Source organism: Triplophysa rosa, linkage group LG20, assembly GCF_024868665.1.
Source record: "Triplophysa rosa linkage group LG20, Trosa_1v2, whole genome shotgun sequence".
Classification (NCBI taxonomy): domain Eukaryota; kingdom Metazoa; phylum Chordata; class Actinopteri; order Cypriniformes; family Nemacheilidae; genus Triplophysa; species Triplophysa rosa.
The window spans coordinates 11,196,970-11,215,041 of record NC_079909.1 but is presented as its reverse complement, the minus strand read 5'-3'; the positions used below and the strand labels follow the sequence as shown (position 1 = coordinate 11,215,041).

At 38.2% G+C, this 18,072-nt stretch overlaps 1 protein-coding gene across 1 annotated transcript in view; it reads right to left on the bottom strand.

Annotated features, from left to right (window-relative positions):
• Nucleotides 1-18,072, bottom strand: part of cdh4 (cadherin 4, type 1, R-cadherin (retinal)) — a 235,449-nt gene that overhangs the window by 49,159 nt on the left and 168,218 nt on the right. Inside the window, exon 6 of the mRNA XM_057362164.1 lies at nucleotides 1,148-1,303. Within this exon, the coding sequence (XP_057218147.1) occupies nucleotides 1,148-1,303 (156 nt within the window). The remainder of the gene's footprint in view (nucleotides 1-1,147; nucleotides 1,304-18,072) is intronic.

The window sequence follows — 18,072 nt, the reverse complement described above, 5'->3', positions numbered from 1 at the left end:
CAATGTGTCGTGTTAGGAGTGCGTGAGTGAATGACAGTCGAGGGAGGAACCGGAGAGGGTTTGCTGGCAGTCTGCTTGTGACGGGGTTGGGGTGACAGGCAGAAACATGATGGGGGCAGGGTCACTGTTTGATTTGATTCCCCAGCTGAGTAAAAGCATTGGGAGCTGCACACTCATCACTTGTGACAATTCAACACCGTTTTCTCCCTCTCTCATCCGCGCATCGCTACTGAACCTTCGTCTAATTGACAGTTTGACTAACTGAAAAAACCTGACGTGTCAAAGCAATTCTTTTCTTTGTCTCTGGATTTCTCGTCGCACATTATTCATAAGGAAAAGAGCTACATAAACAGGATAGCTGAGGAAAAACAAAATAAAGGAGCGTCCTTAACAAGTGACGGCAGCCGGCAGGTCCGAAGCGCTTGGTTTTTAATGCATTGAAAGCAATTTGAATGGACTTAATTGCACAACGAGGCACGAGTTTTATGCTTTCTGCAAACTTTGCTTAACAAGCAAGGAGCATTTACGGAGTCTGTGGAGTTTGCTTGTAAATCGCTGACAAGGCAAACGCGCTTGTTTTGATGGCTGAAACTGTCCAACTTTCCACTCGCTGTCAAGTCAGATCTTTGAATTTGTTGGGTTTTGTTTAAGTGCTGATTAAAAGTTCTTTTATGCAGCCAGATAAAATAAATGATATTAACATTTAAAATGCCTGGCAATAGGGAGCCGCAGAGATGACGTGTTTTGGGAGGCCAACCAGGAAGTTAGCGGTGAAGTGGTTCCCTCGACTGAAAGCCTATGCATTTTTCCCACGACTTTTGGAAGGTTAATAGGTATTGATTACATAAGGGTGTAAAAGTAAAAAACGGTTATCTTATTTTCTAATCTTTGAGTGAACTATCCTTTTAAGATACTGGAATCATGTGGATTATTTTAATGTTGTGTATACATGTTTTTTGGACCACATTTTAGACATTAACATGATGTCATTATGATCTATTTGTTTGTGTTCATCTGAAAAAAAGAAAGTCATATATCTTGGATGCCACGATGGTAAATTATTAAAGAATTTTCATTTAAAAGTGTTTCAAGTATTCATTTTAAATAAACAAGGTAAAACTGATCTTTCCAGGTGAACAGCACTTACATGATAGGAGGCTCTTTCCTCTCTGTCCAGAGGTTTGGTGACAGACATTTTCCCTGTCACAGGGTCGATGATGTAGATGTCACCAGGAGGCTGGTCTGCTCCTGCTCCTGTTATACTGTACCGGATCTCAATCTCTTTGTCCTGGTCTGATCGAATCTGCAGGAAGGAACAATGTGGGAAGATTTATAGATAATCAAACACAGGAGGCATTTACACTGTCAATATATATACGTCCACGGCAAGATATGGCATGTTAAGATCTTTAAAAGATTGAACAGCAAATACCTCAAACATGCAACGTTTGGCAAATCGTAAAATATCAATGCACGCTGTCTCTTTTCATAGCCGTCCGATCAATGTCTGCATTTAATTCACTCTTTTTCAAGCGCCCTGACGCTTCCTTTGTATTCCGAAATGTTTGCAGAAATACACATTTTTATGGCGTAGACAGTTTACTTTTTAATATAACATTATTGCACCAGACAAAACTGATCCAATCTTCAGACTTTGGTAGAATCAGGAAATTAAAAAAAAACGTACAGGATAATGCGGCAGTGAAATGTGCCATCACATGCTTGTTTATTAATCAAAGTCGAGGCACTGTCAGCGTTGCTTCACAAAAAGTCCATTTTATTCAGCATCAGGTTTGATACGTGACAATTGGATGCCAAGTGAACTGGGCCATTGATCATAATGATAACGCACTTTTTGTCAGCTGCCTGACAATTGCCTGCCACACAAACTTAGAATGAAGGAAATAGACAGAAAGATACAGGACAAAAGCAACAGTCTCATTTGTTAAAGTGGATGTGTTTATTTTTACGATGTAAAAATATCTGTGCAGACCTAGCTACAAGTAAGCTATTCGGAGGTGGAAAAAATTGCACAGTGCCACTTTAAAGATCCTTTAAAATCAAAAAGGTTTCATTGTTTTTAGTCCAACTAGTAAGCTCTGGGGTCATCTATATGATAGTGTATTCCTAAGGCTTGACTTTTAGCCATTAGGACATTCTTAAAAACATATTAAACACCACATGAATATACATGAACACATTAAATGTCATACTGTGTATATTTTCATAGACTGATTCTCTTAATGAACTGAAAACTGCAATTCACAGACATCAACATTGCTGTATGACTTTTAATTGAGACTGTAGGATAACTGTGCATGGAGTTCTTGTCTTGAATTTTTCATCCAAACTTGATGTAAAGAACAGATGCATAGACGATTTTTGCTTTTGCCTACCCCCATCCATCTTTTCCTGTCTCCTGTCTTTCTATCTGGCATCATTAACCATGGCACGGCTGAATGCGATACACATTTCCCTCTTCTGTTTCTCTGTCTCTTGCACTGAAGCAAGAAACATGTTGCAGAACCGTGGGACATTAAACATCTGGATATCAATCTGCTTGATGTTTCTGGTTTGACGGAGGATGTTTCTCACAATGGTTCTTCTCATCAAACTTCTAATAACAGATTTTGTTGTGCCTTGTTTAGCCTGTTTGTGTAACAAAATGCTTCTCCTATAAAACCACCAGAACACAGTTTATGGCCTCTTTAATCTTTTGCTCATGCTGGTGAATCGGACGCATTTGAATAAAATGGCTGTCATTGCACTGAATGAGTCAAACATATGAGCAGTATAAACCACATGTGCAAGCAGTTAACCTGTTTGGGGATTATAGCATTAAGAAAATAAAAAATACATTAATACTGTATGTAGGGGTTTTAGAAATGACTGGGAACTAAAATAGATTTTAAAAAATCTGTCATTATTTACTCACCATCAAGTTGTTCTAAACCTGTACACATTTCTTTGTTCTGCTGAACACATTTAAGGATGTGGGAAACCAAAACAGTTCTGTGGCACAACAGATTATCATAGTAGTTTTTTTTACTGTTCCAGTCAATAGTGTTGGATAGTGTACTGTATGCGTTGCATTGTGCTTTAAAACATTTTTGCATAAAAACAACCTAAAAATGTTTCCTCTTTTTAACAAACACACATCAAACATTTTCTTTTGTGAAATGTTTTGCTTAAAAAAGGTGTCATTTCTTTAAAAAAACACCACTAGATTTGATATTTTGTAATATAATGCATGCTATTCTGTCCAGTTACATTTTTGGGGGCCACTTTATTCCTCTATTGTTGAAATGCTTGTTTACGCATTCCACTTTTCCACACATACCAATTTTGTTGCATTTTTATTTCACACACAGGAATCCATCTGAAAAATGAAAACAGAGCGGAGATATCTCTTTGCGGAGATGAGCTTATGTGAACCCACATAACAATCTCCACTTTCGGACCAGGCGGCACTTCACAAAATATCACCAGATTCATAATTACGACCACGTTTCTGCATGTCACCGGGCTTTGCGGTGCGCGAGACATTTGATGTGAAGGGATTTTGTGCTGAAGCAATCAAATGTAAACCCTGACGCGTTTGAGTCACAGGATATAAACCCCGTGCCCCGCCTACCCATTCCCTGAGCCGGGGGTCTGGAAACCATGCGTGAAAGTGAAATGACTGGTGAGCGTGCTACAGTCCTTTTTTACATAACATATTCTGCATTCGGAGCGTGATGGTTTTTTATTCATTTCACTCAGACGTACTAAACTCCCACATATGACCTTTGGGTGCAATATCGTAACATTTGCTTTGGTAAAGTTCTTTTTCCATTAAAGCAGCGGCTAAAATCACCCAGAAGGTACCTCGCTTATGACATTACTGTATGAATCTGTATATTAAGTTGGTAATGAAGCCCGTTCCTGATAGCTTTTCTATACATCTTCAGTCCACATTGATTTTCAAGGTTTGTAAAGACAAAAAGGCGCAAGTCAAAGTTCAGCATCTTTTTATCTCACTGCTTTCCAGTGTAAACTGGCTATCAAATCTGAAGTCAAGAAAGTATTTTGATGTATTCTGAAAAGAGCATGTCGGATACATATCAATTTAAAGCACAAAGGGGATTGGAAATATCTTTCGCTCGGAAAAATAACATAGCACAGCATCCTCCTTGCAAACATTTGAAAAATGAATGGCTTTCTGGGAGGCTGACAGGTAAGAGATTGGTATGTGGGCTACATAGAACGGATCAAAAAGAGTTTTTCTGCTCAATAATTCAGCAGCCGTGGTGGTGCACCATGAACACACACCTAGAATATCCACCTTTTCCTGATTCAGATGAATCATATTCTTCCGAAGTTCGCTTGCTCTAGCCATCCCAATGACATACCTGTTTAAACATCCCAGAGGGAAAGAGGGAAATCTCTTGTACATTTAAAAGTCTTTTTAAAATTCATCCCATGGGCCACCTACTGTAGTAGGACGTGTCCCATTGCCGACCCCTGGATTGCCAACTTCCTGTTTAATGAACATTCTTTATGTTGCTAAATTGAATAAATGATGATGTGCGCCCCTGTTAAGTCCCCTGAGCTTGAGACATCTGAACAGAGTGCCAACGACAAAAAGCTATTTTTCAAACCTAGAAGCACAGCAAGTACAGGCGAATAGTGGAAGCAGCCTAGAGTGTAAGGGATGAGATTGTTCCACAGATACCGTGTTGGAAATACATGTGTAATTTCTGGGGCAGGTTCTGAGTGACTTTGGCCTTTTTCAATCTCTGGTAGAGTTTTTATCAGTGATCCTAAGTGCATCTTTCAAAAGAGGAAATGGAATCAGGCAAGGGATTGGCTCAATATTAACCAAATGCTTTTATCCAAAATGAGTTAGGATGCATTCAAAATATACATTTTAATCAGTTTGTGTATTCCTTGGGAATAAAACCCACAACCCTGGTCATGCAGGGAATTCTTTTCGCATCAGAGACTGAATCCTTCATTAGATTTTCTCCGCACTGCTGTTTTGTTTTTCATTTTGTGATCTGGCATAACGAAAGACAACTTTAGAATTCTAAATGTACTACTGTATTATTTCAAGTTATTTCTAGGTATTCACATGTGTGACTGACAATGTAAATAGAGAAAATAAAAACAACAAATCAGGCTAAATGACCTATTGGAGATCATTGAAATGCACTACTGAAGCCCAAAAGTGTGTTTCTTTTCTATATGCCTCTGTGGACTGCTACTCAGGCGTCTTGATGGCCCCGTTTTATTTTTTTTGCCATCAGGAATGGCTTTTTTATTTTATAGTATTGCACTCTACCTTTTATGACTTCTTATTGGCTTTTCACTGTCTGCTCCTCCTGTGAGAACCTGAGGCATTCACCCAGGCTATGTGAGTCGAAAGCTGTGTGAGGCAGATGATGTGACGGTCAGTGAGTGCAGTCTGATCATCGCACCTCCAGGTTCTCTTGCCTACAGGCTTTAAGAAGCTCCTTCGATTAGAAGCTCTCTAGACCAATCTAGATTACAATATAAAGGAAGATAGGCCTAATCCGTTACCTGTATGTAGGGCTGTCACGATTATGAAATTTGGCTGACGATTATTTGTCTAATAAATCATGGCGATTATGACAATTAATTGTCTGTTTTAGAGCTTTGACTTTTAATTCTCATACATTTTTTATTCAGCTTTGAAATGACCATATTGTTCTGAATATAAAGACTATGTTCTTTTCTTGGAAATACATAAGAAAAAATTGGGTCTTCATACTTCAGGTTTAGGCTTTTACCTGTCAATAATACAACCGCCAAATACTTGTAAATGAAGTAAATTGATCAGGTGTGAATTGAAGCCACCATTAAAATGCTATCAGTCATAGAAAAGCTTCTAGTCTGTTTTTTTCTCACTTGCAAGACTACAATAAAAGTTAATGAGATTTTTGTAGACTGGTTTTCACACTGAGATTTGCTTAAATAATATTAAATTGTACTGCAGGTAATTTTTATGGTTTATGCTTTAGTTTTTTTTAAGTGATTGTGTTGTGGTGGTACATTTTACAAGTATTACCATGCTTTAGTTACAATACAATAAAATATGCAATATGCAGATGCACTACAGCTCCCCCTAGTGTCTTCTATAGAGATGTGCAATAATTGCGATGATCTGAAACCATCGCGATGAGGTCAAACAATCGCGATGAGACGATTATTTAATAATCGTGACAGCCCTACCTGTATGTTTTTTTATTTAAAAGTATTAACAATTAAATAAACAATTTAAAAAAGCAAATACAATGTTGACGATTCAATACCTTTTAAAAAAAATGTGTTTATCCTTAGTGCTTCTACTTTCCGTCATGTACTTTTAATTAAGATTTCATTTCTGACAACCCCAATGAGTCCCTTACAAAACCTCTGCTGAAACTGTAACTAAAGACCAGAAAGCTGAATTGAAAGTCTTCAAAGCCTTGCAAAGTGTCTAACTACAAAGTGGTCTTTTCATTCGCATGTGAATGCGCGTGTGTGTTTGTGGGCGTCTATACGAAGGCTCCCTGATTACAGATTGTGCTGGTGTGATCACTCTCAATAATTCAGTACACAAGCCCCTGCCCGGCTATATAGAGACCAGGGCTGCTGTTTAGCTTCATTGTTTTCCGTCCAATACTCCATAGACAGCCGGATACTATTCACAATGATGAATCATCTTTCTGCCAGCATGCTAACCGATGAGAAATGCACCCAAAAAGAAAAAGTGAGGAGGCACTGTGGAGGATTTATTGTGAAAAGAAATAGAGTGGCTGAAAATGTTCGGTGTAACAGTTTGAAACGTATTGCTATGGCAGCCCATTTAGGTAGGATGCTTTGGGAAATGTGCAATTAGAAGATTAGTCACATCCTTTAAGATCAAGGTTCAAAGCGATAAACCTTTGTCTCCTTTACGTCACAGATGTGTGACCAAACCTGACACCTTTTAACAAATTTCCTAAAACGCACTACTTTCAAAAGTGTCTATTGAATGATTCATTTCACTATAAATTTGACAGAAGCCTATTTCTGTCAGTCTTCTAACTCTCTGAATCATAGTTTCTTATGTTCACATCAAGGTGATAACCCAACAAGCTGTCTCGCACTTCTCACGGCATTCGTTTTGATCCTGGATGTAACATCTTCTCAAAGATCTGTCAGGATTGATGGAGGTTCTGTCTCACTGATGGACAAATTCGAATGAGCCAGAAGAGAAGAAATAATCAAATGTTGTTGTGGTAAAATGAAACATTAGCTTTTATTCGTGGACTAGCTATGAACGCTGGAATGGCATTAACACAAATGAATGAATGAATGAATGAATGACTCATGCACATGAACATTACTCATGAAGGTTCATTGTTTATTTACATGCACAGTGAACACATGCCCATCCTCATAACAGAGAGCTGCAGTTTTGGCAATTCTATTTCACCTTCTATATCAAAACTCATTGATTTCAGCTCTGATTATAATGCTTATGAATGACGTCACTACCGTCTCATGGTTCGCAAGGGGGCCACAAGATTTGCAGTACCCCACTAGTCATGAACGACGTTTAGGATTCAGTTGCAGGCACTTAGGTTTAATATTACCCATAAGAGAGCTTGTGACAAAGTCAGTCAAACGCTCTTATTTCTAATCTCATTAGAAACAGCCGAAATTGCCTGTTCCACACAGACTACTTTATTATAAATCCCAGACTGAATCGGAAATATCTGAATGTAGAGCGGAGGCTGGATTTTGAAATATGGATTTTATTCTTTTCTACTTTTTCTGTGTCTTCTGTTCTTCTCGCTCATTACGTATGGCGTGACAAGGAGCTCCATCTATATAAATGAGGCGGCAATGGAACACAAGGGGGTGATTCAGCCAGACTGATATTCACATTTCAACCGGCTCAATTTCGATGTACTGAAACACGTCTGATTTGACTCTTGAAAGCTCCGCCTCATTTCACTGTAATTCCTCAGGTCCTGTAGTGAGATTAATGGTCCGGCTTTAATTACAACAGCACTGGCTGTACCGGTGAAGGCGAGGTTTGTAATTGCAACCCCCACGTGTTAAAGTGCCAACATTCCACAGTAATGTGTTAAACACGATGTGCAAAATGAAGTCGTGTACAACACATGCATGTACAGACCAATATTGAAAAGCTACCCCGATCATGCTCGCTAGGGAAGCTGTTCGGTGTGAATACAGAACACAATCACACTGCGGACTGATATCAGGAGTTTATCACAAGGAGAATAAAGAGGAAGACTGAAAGATGAACCACATCTCCAGGGCTGCAGTCATGCGGATCTTTTGTCAACGTGATCGATTTCTCTGTCTCCCCTGAAAGTTGTTTTTATTTTGAGACGAGGAGCAAGAGAGAGAGAGAGAGAGAGAGAGAGAGAGAGAGAGAGAGAGAGAGAGAGAGAGAGAGAGAGAGAGAGAGAGAGAGAGAGAGAGAGAGAGACGAGAGAGAGAGAGAGAGAGAGAGAGAGAGAGAGAGAGAGAGAGAGAGAGAGAGAGAGAGAGAGAGAGAGAGAGAGAGAGAGAGAGAGAGTGACAGTGCAGAGGATAAAATAAGCATGTGAGCGAAAAGAGGAGAGCAATGGAGAAGTATGAGGAGAGACAGCCATCTGCAGAGACACAGGCCAAATCAAATTGCATGAATTCACCACTGCATTCTCAGAGGAAGACAAGGAGGAGATGAAGAGTGGAGTGCGGCAATAACTGCATGATGGCAAATAAAAAAAAATATATCGGGCAGAAGATGGCACGGACCAGAAAAATGTGTAGAAGACTGTTGCTGTAGTGAGGTTACATTTCCTTTTATTACATATATATATATATATGCATATCAATATGTATATAAAAATATGAATATGAAATATGAATGTGGTATATAAAACTAGGACTGTCAATCAATTGCTAATTTTAATCAAATCAAATGAATCATACATATTACATTTTGAAAAAAAAAGATAATTCAAAGGTGTTTTATTATCATGGGCGGAGAGTAAATCAATGAAAAATATTACAAAATGTTTTGCATAATATTTTATAACATAAGACTTTCACCTACAGTCCACAGCAATCCATGTTGCAATTGAGCTTCGCAAAATGCCAACTTTTTGTATTTGGCCAGTAATATTTTTTAAAGGTACAATGTGTCATTTTTTGGAGGATCTTGAAAGAAATGTATTGACAGAAATGTAGTGCTGGGCGATATATATCGCAATTCACAATAAATATACATGTCAACATCGATTCTGAAATCGATTCTTTGTTTTATGCACAGCTCTTCTGTGAACTACGGCTCTTTAATCAGTAGGAAATACTGCTCGATCTAAAACCACAAAACGAACTAGGGATGGAACGATTCCTCGAGTAACTCAAGTAATTCGAATACAAAAAATCATCGAGGCAATTTATTTTCATTCCCTACATTCGTTCACTCTTTTTTACCCACAATACACTCTGATTTTGAGTGTACATCCGACGTACACTTTGAGTGTACACGACGTACGCTCATTCACTATTTCCCATGATACAACACGAGACGACCGCTTGATTAGAATTAGCTGGAGGACACACTGATCATTAATGTTACGCATGTGTGATTATACCCACTTATGTTTATTCTTGTTGACAGTTATTTTCTACATTTAAAGAATATGCAGATTAACTGAATGAGATAAACACTACTGTTTTATTTTATATATATAAAATAATTGTATTAAACGTGATAAATAAGCATGCCTGCAAATAAATGTGACGGTTGTTTTGTTCTCCTTATTTTAAACTAATACAATAAACGTGACAAATAAAGTGAAAATGAATTTGAGTATTTTATAAAACAATCCACAAAGCCACACAGGTGTAATAAAAGCTAATGGTTATGTTTATGACGAACGTCTGCGACAGTACTGTGAGACGCAGGCTATATATGTCAGTGTCCGAAATCAATCACTAATTTCCATTCACTTCTTCCCCCTGTAGTGGACTCAAATGTCATTAGCTATATAGGGAATAGTGAACGAGGGAGTGGCTTCAGACATAGATATTAAAACTTGATGCCGCATTAGCATCTGTTTCTATAGCCCCTATATATGTATTTTGTCCGCCATATTGGAACGGTGCGAGTCCGTCTGTATTGCCAAGTCTGCGGCTTTCGCGTGAATTGGGTTAAAATTGTAACTGTTGCTCCGGTTTGTTTTATCCATCGGTTAGGAGTGGAAGAATTGTATTATATAGCCGTCAATCTTAAGATGATTTTATTTATGAATGTTAAGTTCTGCTATATGGACTAGGGACATTAGGCTCGTGATGAAGGATTTTGTTTCACAGATCTGGCTACCCTGCCAAGCCGGTCCGTTAACACTCAAGAGCAAACTGACTGTGCATGATTATGAAAACATATTTGTCGTTGTGCAAACTCAAACATTATATTTGCTACACTAACACATGACAACAACGAAAGGGTATCCAATTTTTCGGGAATTTAAATGCACAGCCATGGCTGCGCAGGTGTTGTGGCATTCTAGTAAACTGTGAGTGACGTCAGTAGACCCTTCCAAGATGGCGGACGCGTCTATGTGCCTGGAGCGCTTGAATGGGGCATCTAGTTTTGATATCTATGGTTTCAGACACAGCACATTGCTGCGTCCCAATTTGCCTACTTATAATATGCACTAAAAGTATGTACTGTTTTTGTTATGGAAAAGTATATACATTTTAGTGTGTAGCAAAACAATATGCACACACTGGGACATACTAACAGGAAACAGAAGTGGCCGTTGTTGCCTAGACAACATTGTGGCCATTAACTGTCACACACATCAAAATACAGCTCTTCTTTCCATTTAAGTATTTATTCATTCATTGTTTCATATGTAATGTTAACTTTGTGCTTATATTTATTAATTTAGTGACGCATCAGTTATTTAATTTTATTAATGCAGTGGAGCGTCACTTAACTCCGCCTACTCGCGGTGAGTTGTGGGAAATATAAGCCGTTAGAGTGCATCATTCTGCACTTGATGTATAGTAAGTTGTGTGTAGTTAAAAGTTGTGCAAGTGTCTTTAAACAAAAGTACATACTCTATCTTGTATGGACAGCTTGTCATTCTGTGCTGCCTGTTATCTGTGCTGTTCGCGAGGCGCATTGCCTGAAATAGCCGCTGTGTCTACGTTTAATCAAGACGTCCAAAAAATGGAAGCGTTACTCCAAACCTAACTTGCTTTGATGAATTATTCGTTATATAATTTATTGATTATAGACTTTATATAAGGTACAGACCAAGGGAGATCATACTGTATTAAATTGACAGCTCTAACACAGCTATAACACATCATTTAAACATGACATAGATGTTTTGATATATATCACATATAAATGAAATATCCATGTCTTTAAAGGCCATCAATAAGATATTAATCTATCTGATGTGTTACCGTTCATCCCTTTGAGGAGACTGTCATACAGTGATGTATTCACATCCAGTTTGTGACAGCGGGCCAAGCCCTTTCCCAGCTGAGAAGAGAGAAGCTGAACAGTGTTGAAATGAGATAATTAGGGAGAAAATTAATATTAATGGCTGCTAAGAATTAAATCACAAATGCAATTACGGCATTAGCTTTGCAATTAAAATAGCTGTCCACTGAATAGCTGGATACTCGTGGAATTATGGGAATTTTCCACATATCAACATTGACATTAATTTCCTTTAGTCAGCACAATGTGCGAATAGTACAAATAGAGCCTTTATGTATTCCTGCGCAGAACCTCCCCGTATTCTCGCAGCCACGGGTCTATCTTTTTCTCTTCCTCTATAAAAGCAATAGGACCCCAGAGACAGTGGCACAGGCTAATGACTGCTTTCAGTCCAATCACGCTGTGTCTATTGAAAAGCACAATGGACAAATCCCCGGGTACAAGCTAAGAGGTGGGGCAGCGGCGTGAAGGAGGGGGGCGGGTAATTAGAGAGGCAACCTCTACACGACTGCAGGAGAGAGGAGACGGCTGCTTGTGCTGCTTCGGCACTTTTTCTATCATGCGAGTCGCAGCCATCCACCTCACCAATCTTTCTGCTCTCTCCCTCAACGCCGTGCTCTTAGAAACACAAACAGGCAGCATGAAGAATGGATGCGGAGGGAAATGTCACGTGCACGGGCGAGGCGGCGGAAATAAAGGAAGAGCCAGAGATGCAGATGAGAGTGGGGCTAATAAGAAGGATGGAGGGAATCATGGCTATCATAATGATGTCACTGGTTAATGGGGTGTTGGTTTAGCGTCGTACGCCTCAAAATGACTGCTACGGTACATCTGGCGTGAAATGTAGACATTTTTGAGCCACAAAAAAAGGTTTTTATGCAACAAAAGCTTTGATAGCTAATCTGCGGGTATTATGAACGGAGTGCTCACTGCTTACTGAATACTGCATCATACACACTGGCTTATGTTTTTAAAGAGTACATAACATGAGATCATGAAAATTACATTTCATGCAGTGTGTAATATTTCCGTGTTTGAAATGTCTGTTAAGTTGTAAATCCGAAGGTTAATGAATAACAAAGAAATTGGCTTGGAAAAAAGGATGTCGACTCTGAATCACGCAAACGAGTCGTACCTAGTCTGATTCGTGAACCGCCGCGGATTTACGTCACTACACATAGTCCCCGCCTACGTTTTGCTAGGACCTTAAAAATCCCTAGTTATGTACTCTTTAATAATAATGCATCATTAGGCACTGTGCAATAAATAAAATAAATCAAGAATGAGATGCTAGAAAATGTAGAAGACTTATGTTACACTGTAAATTCAACCAATTAAACATTTTTAGGGTAAGGATTCACATCTATATTTTATTACTTGAGGCAAGGAAAAATAAGAAAGAAAAGTTATTTATTTTTCATTGGCTCAAGTTATAAAATATAGATCTGTGTAGACGAATCCTTACCCTAAAATATTTTAATTGGTTGAATGAAATCATTTTTTCAGTGTAAGATTTACTTAATTTTTGTGTTATTTGTGCAAATGTTTTTTACTTAAAGGGGTCATATGGTGCGAATACATGTTTTTCTGTGTCTTTAGTGTGTTATAAGTTGCAAATGCATGTATTAGACAAGTAAAATTGCAAAAATTAAAGAGTCGGAAAAAAAAGTCGCATTCTATCTAAAAGCGAATGCTCACCCAGACCGGCCTGAAACACCTCATGTAACCACACCCCCACAACCCCACAAATCTACGTCAGGTCGTGGTATGATTTGACTAAGACCGCCCAAATGTATACGCAAGTAAGATGGGTGTACCTGTCAGTACAATTGCTTTGAACCTGATGTTCCAAATATGGTAAGAGGCGTTACATTTCCGTCACACGTTTGCAGTATTCGACGAATCACTACGCACTGGTTTACTGGCCAATCATAGCACACCTCGCTTTTCAGAGCGATGAGCTTTGTAAAAAATCTGCACGTTTCAGAGAGGCGGGGCAAAGAGGAGATACAAACATGCACGGTATGTGGAAAATACAGCGTTTTTAAACCTTAAATCGTGTATACACATTGCATTACATCTAAAACAAACGATAATATTCGTTTTAGCCCTGTCATTTGACCCCTTTAAAAAACTGTGTGCAAAAACGTTAAAAAATGTTTTTGAAGTAAAATTTACTTTAAAAAGCTATGTGCAAAACTTAGATTAATTAACACAAAAAATAAATCATATAGTTGTTCTTTACATTGTACTTTCGGTTCATTCTTCACACTGGAAATGGACATTTACATTTATTCATTTAACACAGGGGTTTAACGTGTTTTGTCAGCTGAACCCCTTTGACCTAAATCATTTACTTGAAGTACCCCCTGTGAGGTACTCCCCCCGAGGAAGACAATTTAATAGCAGATTTGCATGTTTAACTTTTTTACTTCAAAAACATTTATATTTTTATCTGTTTTGAAGTTTTTATAAGTAGTTTTTTATTTTTAAACATTTCTTTGCCATTTTTTTAACTAATGAAAACAACTGCACTGTTAGACATACAGTACATCACAAACCTCCTGCAATTCCCTTGTGAACCATCAGGGGTTCGCGAAACCCCAGTTTGGGAGACCCTGATTTTACAGATGCGGGAAATGGCCAGTCAAATCAAATGTATTGCATTGTGGGATACACAAACCACACACAGTGTTCTCTATGCAATTGATCCAAACATGTATACACAAAATTCCCATACTGTGCATAGTATACAGTACATACAGTACAGTAGAGTATGCTAGTCAATCATAAAACAGGCATCCAATGTTGAAGGTTACTTAGAACATCAAAGACACAGTGCACACATGCAATAAAAAGCCAGTGTTACGAACCTCCATCATGTATAAACATATTTCAAATAAATATGAGGATTGCGTGGGCAAGAGAGACACGAGGTCAGTGGGGAGCATTCAGTAGCGAGTCTTTCTCACAGACTAAATGAACGCAATATCATCTTAGCATAATAGGAAAGATCAGTCAACACTCTCATTACAATATCGTTTAAGAAAAAAGCTAACATTACACACCCCCACACGCGAACGCAGGCAAGGCGCTGCATAAAGCCATTTAACACAGGTTCTTGAAGCTGAAATCGTGTGGGCCCACATTCAACCAAGTTTAGTAGCGAAGGTGAGTGAACTTTCCACCACTTGAGACAAGTTTCGTATTACAAGTACTGTACGTCTTGCTTATTTAACGCTAGAGTTATTCAAGGCCAGAGTATGAAATAACAATCATTCAAACTCTCCACTCAAGCGAATATTTTACCCCCTGACCCATGCTTTTACTGCCTCTGATTAAGTTAGGAGGTAATAGAAGAGCCCCACCAGGACACTTACGCTAGCTGTAATGCTATAGGCTATGTATGACTGCCAGCTTTAGTCAGGGAGCATTGCATAAGATCTAATTAAGCTTCTACCACACTGGATCTTGCTTGAGGTAGAGACCTGTAATCACATAGCAAGCTGCTTAGATTAGAACTTGATGTCTTCTTTGTGTGGGAGATCGCCCTCAGATATCTCGACGCAGTCAAAACAGAATCACTGAGCCTCTATTTTTCATTAGTATGCCCAATGAGTTCTCAGAAGAACTATTTAGATTGTGTATGCATTTTTGCGTTATATACACAAAATTGGCCCTATCTTTGGTTGACTTTGCAGACCTGTGCAATGACCATAAGCATCCAAAACCACACCACGAGTTAGAATGCAAATTTTGTAGTCTAATTCAAACTCATAAATACTACATAGCCTTTAAAATACTAATCTTAAAACATGTTGTGTGTTTCTAGAAGAGTTTTCAACAGACTATATTGACTTTAATGATAGATATGTAACTATGCTTATACTAAAACTGTAAAATTGACTTTGAGGTCAAAATAATGGTACAACATCCAGGCTTTTTTATTGATTGCTCTTGTTTTTTATTCACAGATTAAAAATGCATTATGATCAACAGTTCTTTTTAGTGTGGTCACTTTTCCAGTGCAGACTGAATTCCGCATTAAGAATGTGGGCTATGCAATACAGTCCTAAATAAAACCACGCTTGAGTTTTCAAAACACATTTCTCCAACCTGATTTCGCAGGAATTCGTGAATATTTTACGAGGTGGCTAATTTGTTGAAGGTACGGATTTTCCACTTCGGAAAATATTTACAAATTCCTGTGAGATGGTGTTGCATTTATTATGACACTGTATAATCTCTACAGAAAAACACTAAGCAATTATTTTATTTGTACTTTTCCAGTCAGGTCACACTAGTCCTAAGCTACTGGGTATAGTTTAGTTTAAAAACTGCCACATTAAACAGAACCTGTTCACTTTACCCCACTGATCCCTTTCCACTACTCTATTCTCCAGCTAACATTGAGAAGATTTGCATGTTGAATTGAGCAAAATCTCCCTATTTTTCCAAGCCCATGTATCATTGAATACTATTGTCAGGCGACAGCAGCTATTAGCGGGAATTAGCGCACATACCTCTTTGCAGTTCGTTCTGTAAATCAGCCATGCGATGACAAAGGCCCAGAACCGCTTGCTTAATAATAGGGCACAGAGAATATGAATACCGGAGCTGGCCAGGTGCACCATGGCTCCCTATCTCCCTTCGGAGCTAATGGACCAATATGAGAGAATGAAAATTGATTCGAGTTAGTCAGTAAATTAAGAATTCACCGCTTTCATTTTGAGCATCTGTACATTCGGAGGGAGTATGTGTTGTTTATTGGAATTCGATTGCGTAGGTAATTGGGGATGTAGAACATGTAAACAACAATAAATGCAGCTCTGCTTTTATTAATGTTAATAAAAAGCTTTATCAGTGGCGCTTTCTCTGAGAAGGCAAGCCTGATAATACAAAAATAAAACAAGGTCAATTTTATGAAATAAGTAAGTGTATAAAGCACTTTTCTAAAGTAACACTATCAGTGACACCATAAAGGTTTAGAGGGCTTTATTGTCTTTCTGCTTTTCAAACACTGCGGTCCTGAAGCTTAAGTGGGTGGCAAACAGCAAAATACAGGTGGAAAGTCATATAAAAGGAGGCAACACCTCCATGGCATTATGACTGGTTGTTCACCCTGTCAGTGAGACACAACCCACCCATCATGAGAAAGTGAATGGGTTGACAATACAGTAAACAACTCACCTCACTAACCACAAACATCACTTGTTTTAATTACATCCAAAATGAAATGAACTTGAAGTAAACTGTTAAAAACTCAGTTTGAAGGAAAATGCACATCCACTGCTAAACATTATTACATTTGCAGTGAATTTAATGACTAATGGCCCTGGAATATATGACTATATATGACAATAAAAAAACTACAGTTTGTAGCACAAAAAAAGATTTAATGACTGATGTATTTTTGTTTTGAAGCAATACAAAAATATAATGTATACTGGAACATGATTTGAAAAATAATATGTCAAAATGAAAAAAAATACATATCATTCAATGATATAACATATAGGAACTGTTGTAGGTAAATTGTTTTGTATGCCTCTAACACGGAAAAGCATTTCAATAAAAACCCAAAACCCAGACAGAAGTCTCTGCCTCCTCTCTCAAAAGGTGTACATTTTCAAATTTTAAAACTTCAATGCAAATGTATGGGTGTAATTCAAGGTTCTGCATGTTACATCATGTCCTTGGTACCACAAGACTCCTACATTATAGAAGCTGTAAAATTAAGTTTGACATCTTTCAAACGGAATATAAGCCTCATAACTCTAGATATAAAATATAAAATGATAAAATGCTTTGAAATATATTCGCTTATATAATCAATATAGTATAGAATGATCAGCTTTGATAAAAGTTTGGAGTAGTGCTGTTTTAGCAGCGGCAGGTCCCCTAATGCCAGAAAATAGCCAACAACAGTAAAGCCCTACAAAACATGCCAAACCCACAGACCAAGGTCTCTAAAGCAAAACATTTAAGGCTAGAGGTGTGAAGAGGTTATCAAAACCCCCTCAAATGGATCCCATGCCTTTTCACAGGTTTTCTAATCTTTCCATATGAGTGCTTTAAAGTGCTGTCCGTGTGTGCATCAGTGGAAAGAGATTGTGGTAATCCATGGGTGTAATCTGAGAGGTACAAATGTCCATGAGGGAGTTTATGAGGACAGTCCACAGAATGGCAAAGCCAGACTACAGTCTAAAGAACAGATAAGAGAAACTTGAGCTTGTGGAACCCCAGAGGAGCACAGGCTGGGATAACTCACCTCAGAGTACCACAGAAGTGTGTGCGTGTGTCTCCTGGAGAATATTTTCTAAAACACTTCTTCACCAAAATGTATACCCACTGGCAGTCCTGTTATGTTCGGACATGGGTTATGATTTATTATTGATTTATTGAAGTCGATTCATAACGTTAAGCTTGTTTTATAATTTGCGTTGTTGGGTCTGACGTCATTTGATTTTAACCCACACATATAAAAATAATTCAAACAATTTCCCACAGCCATGCCAAACCCGAAAGTGAGCTCCAAAGGTATACAATATAAAATATCC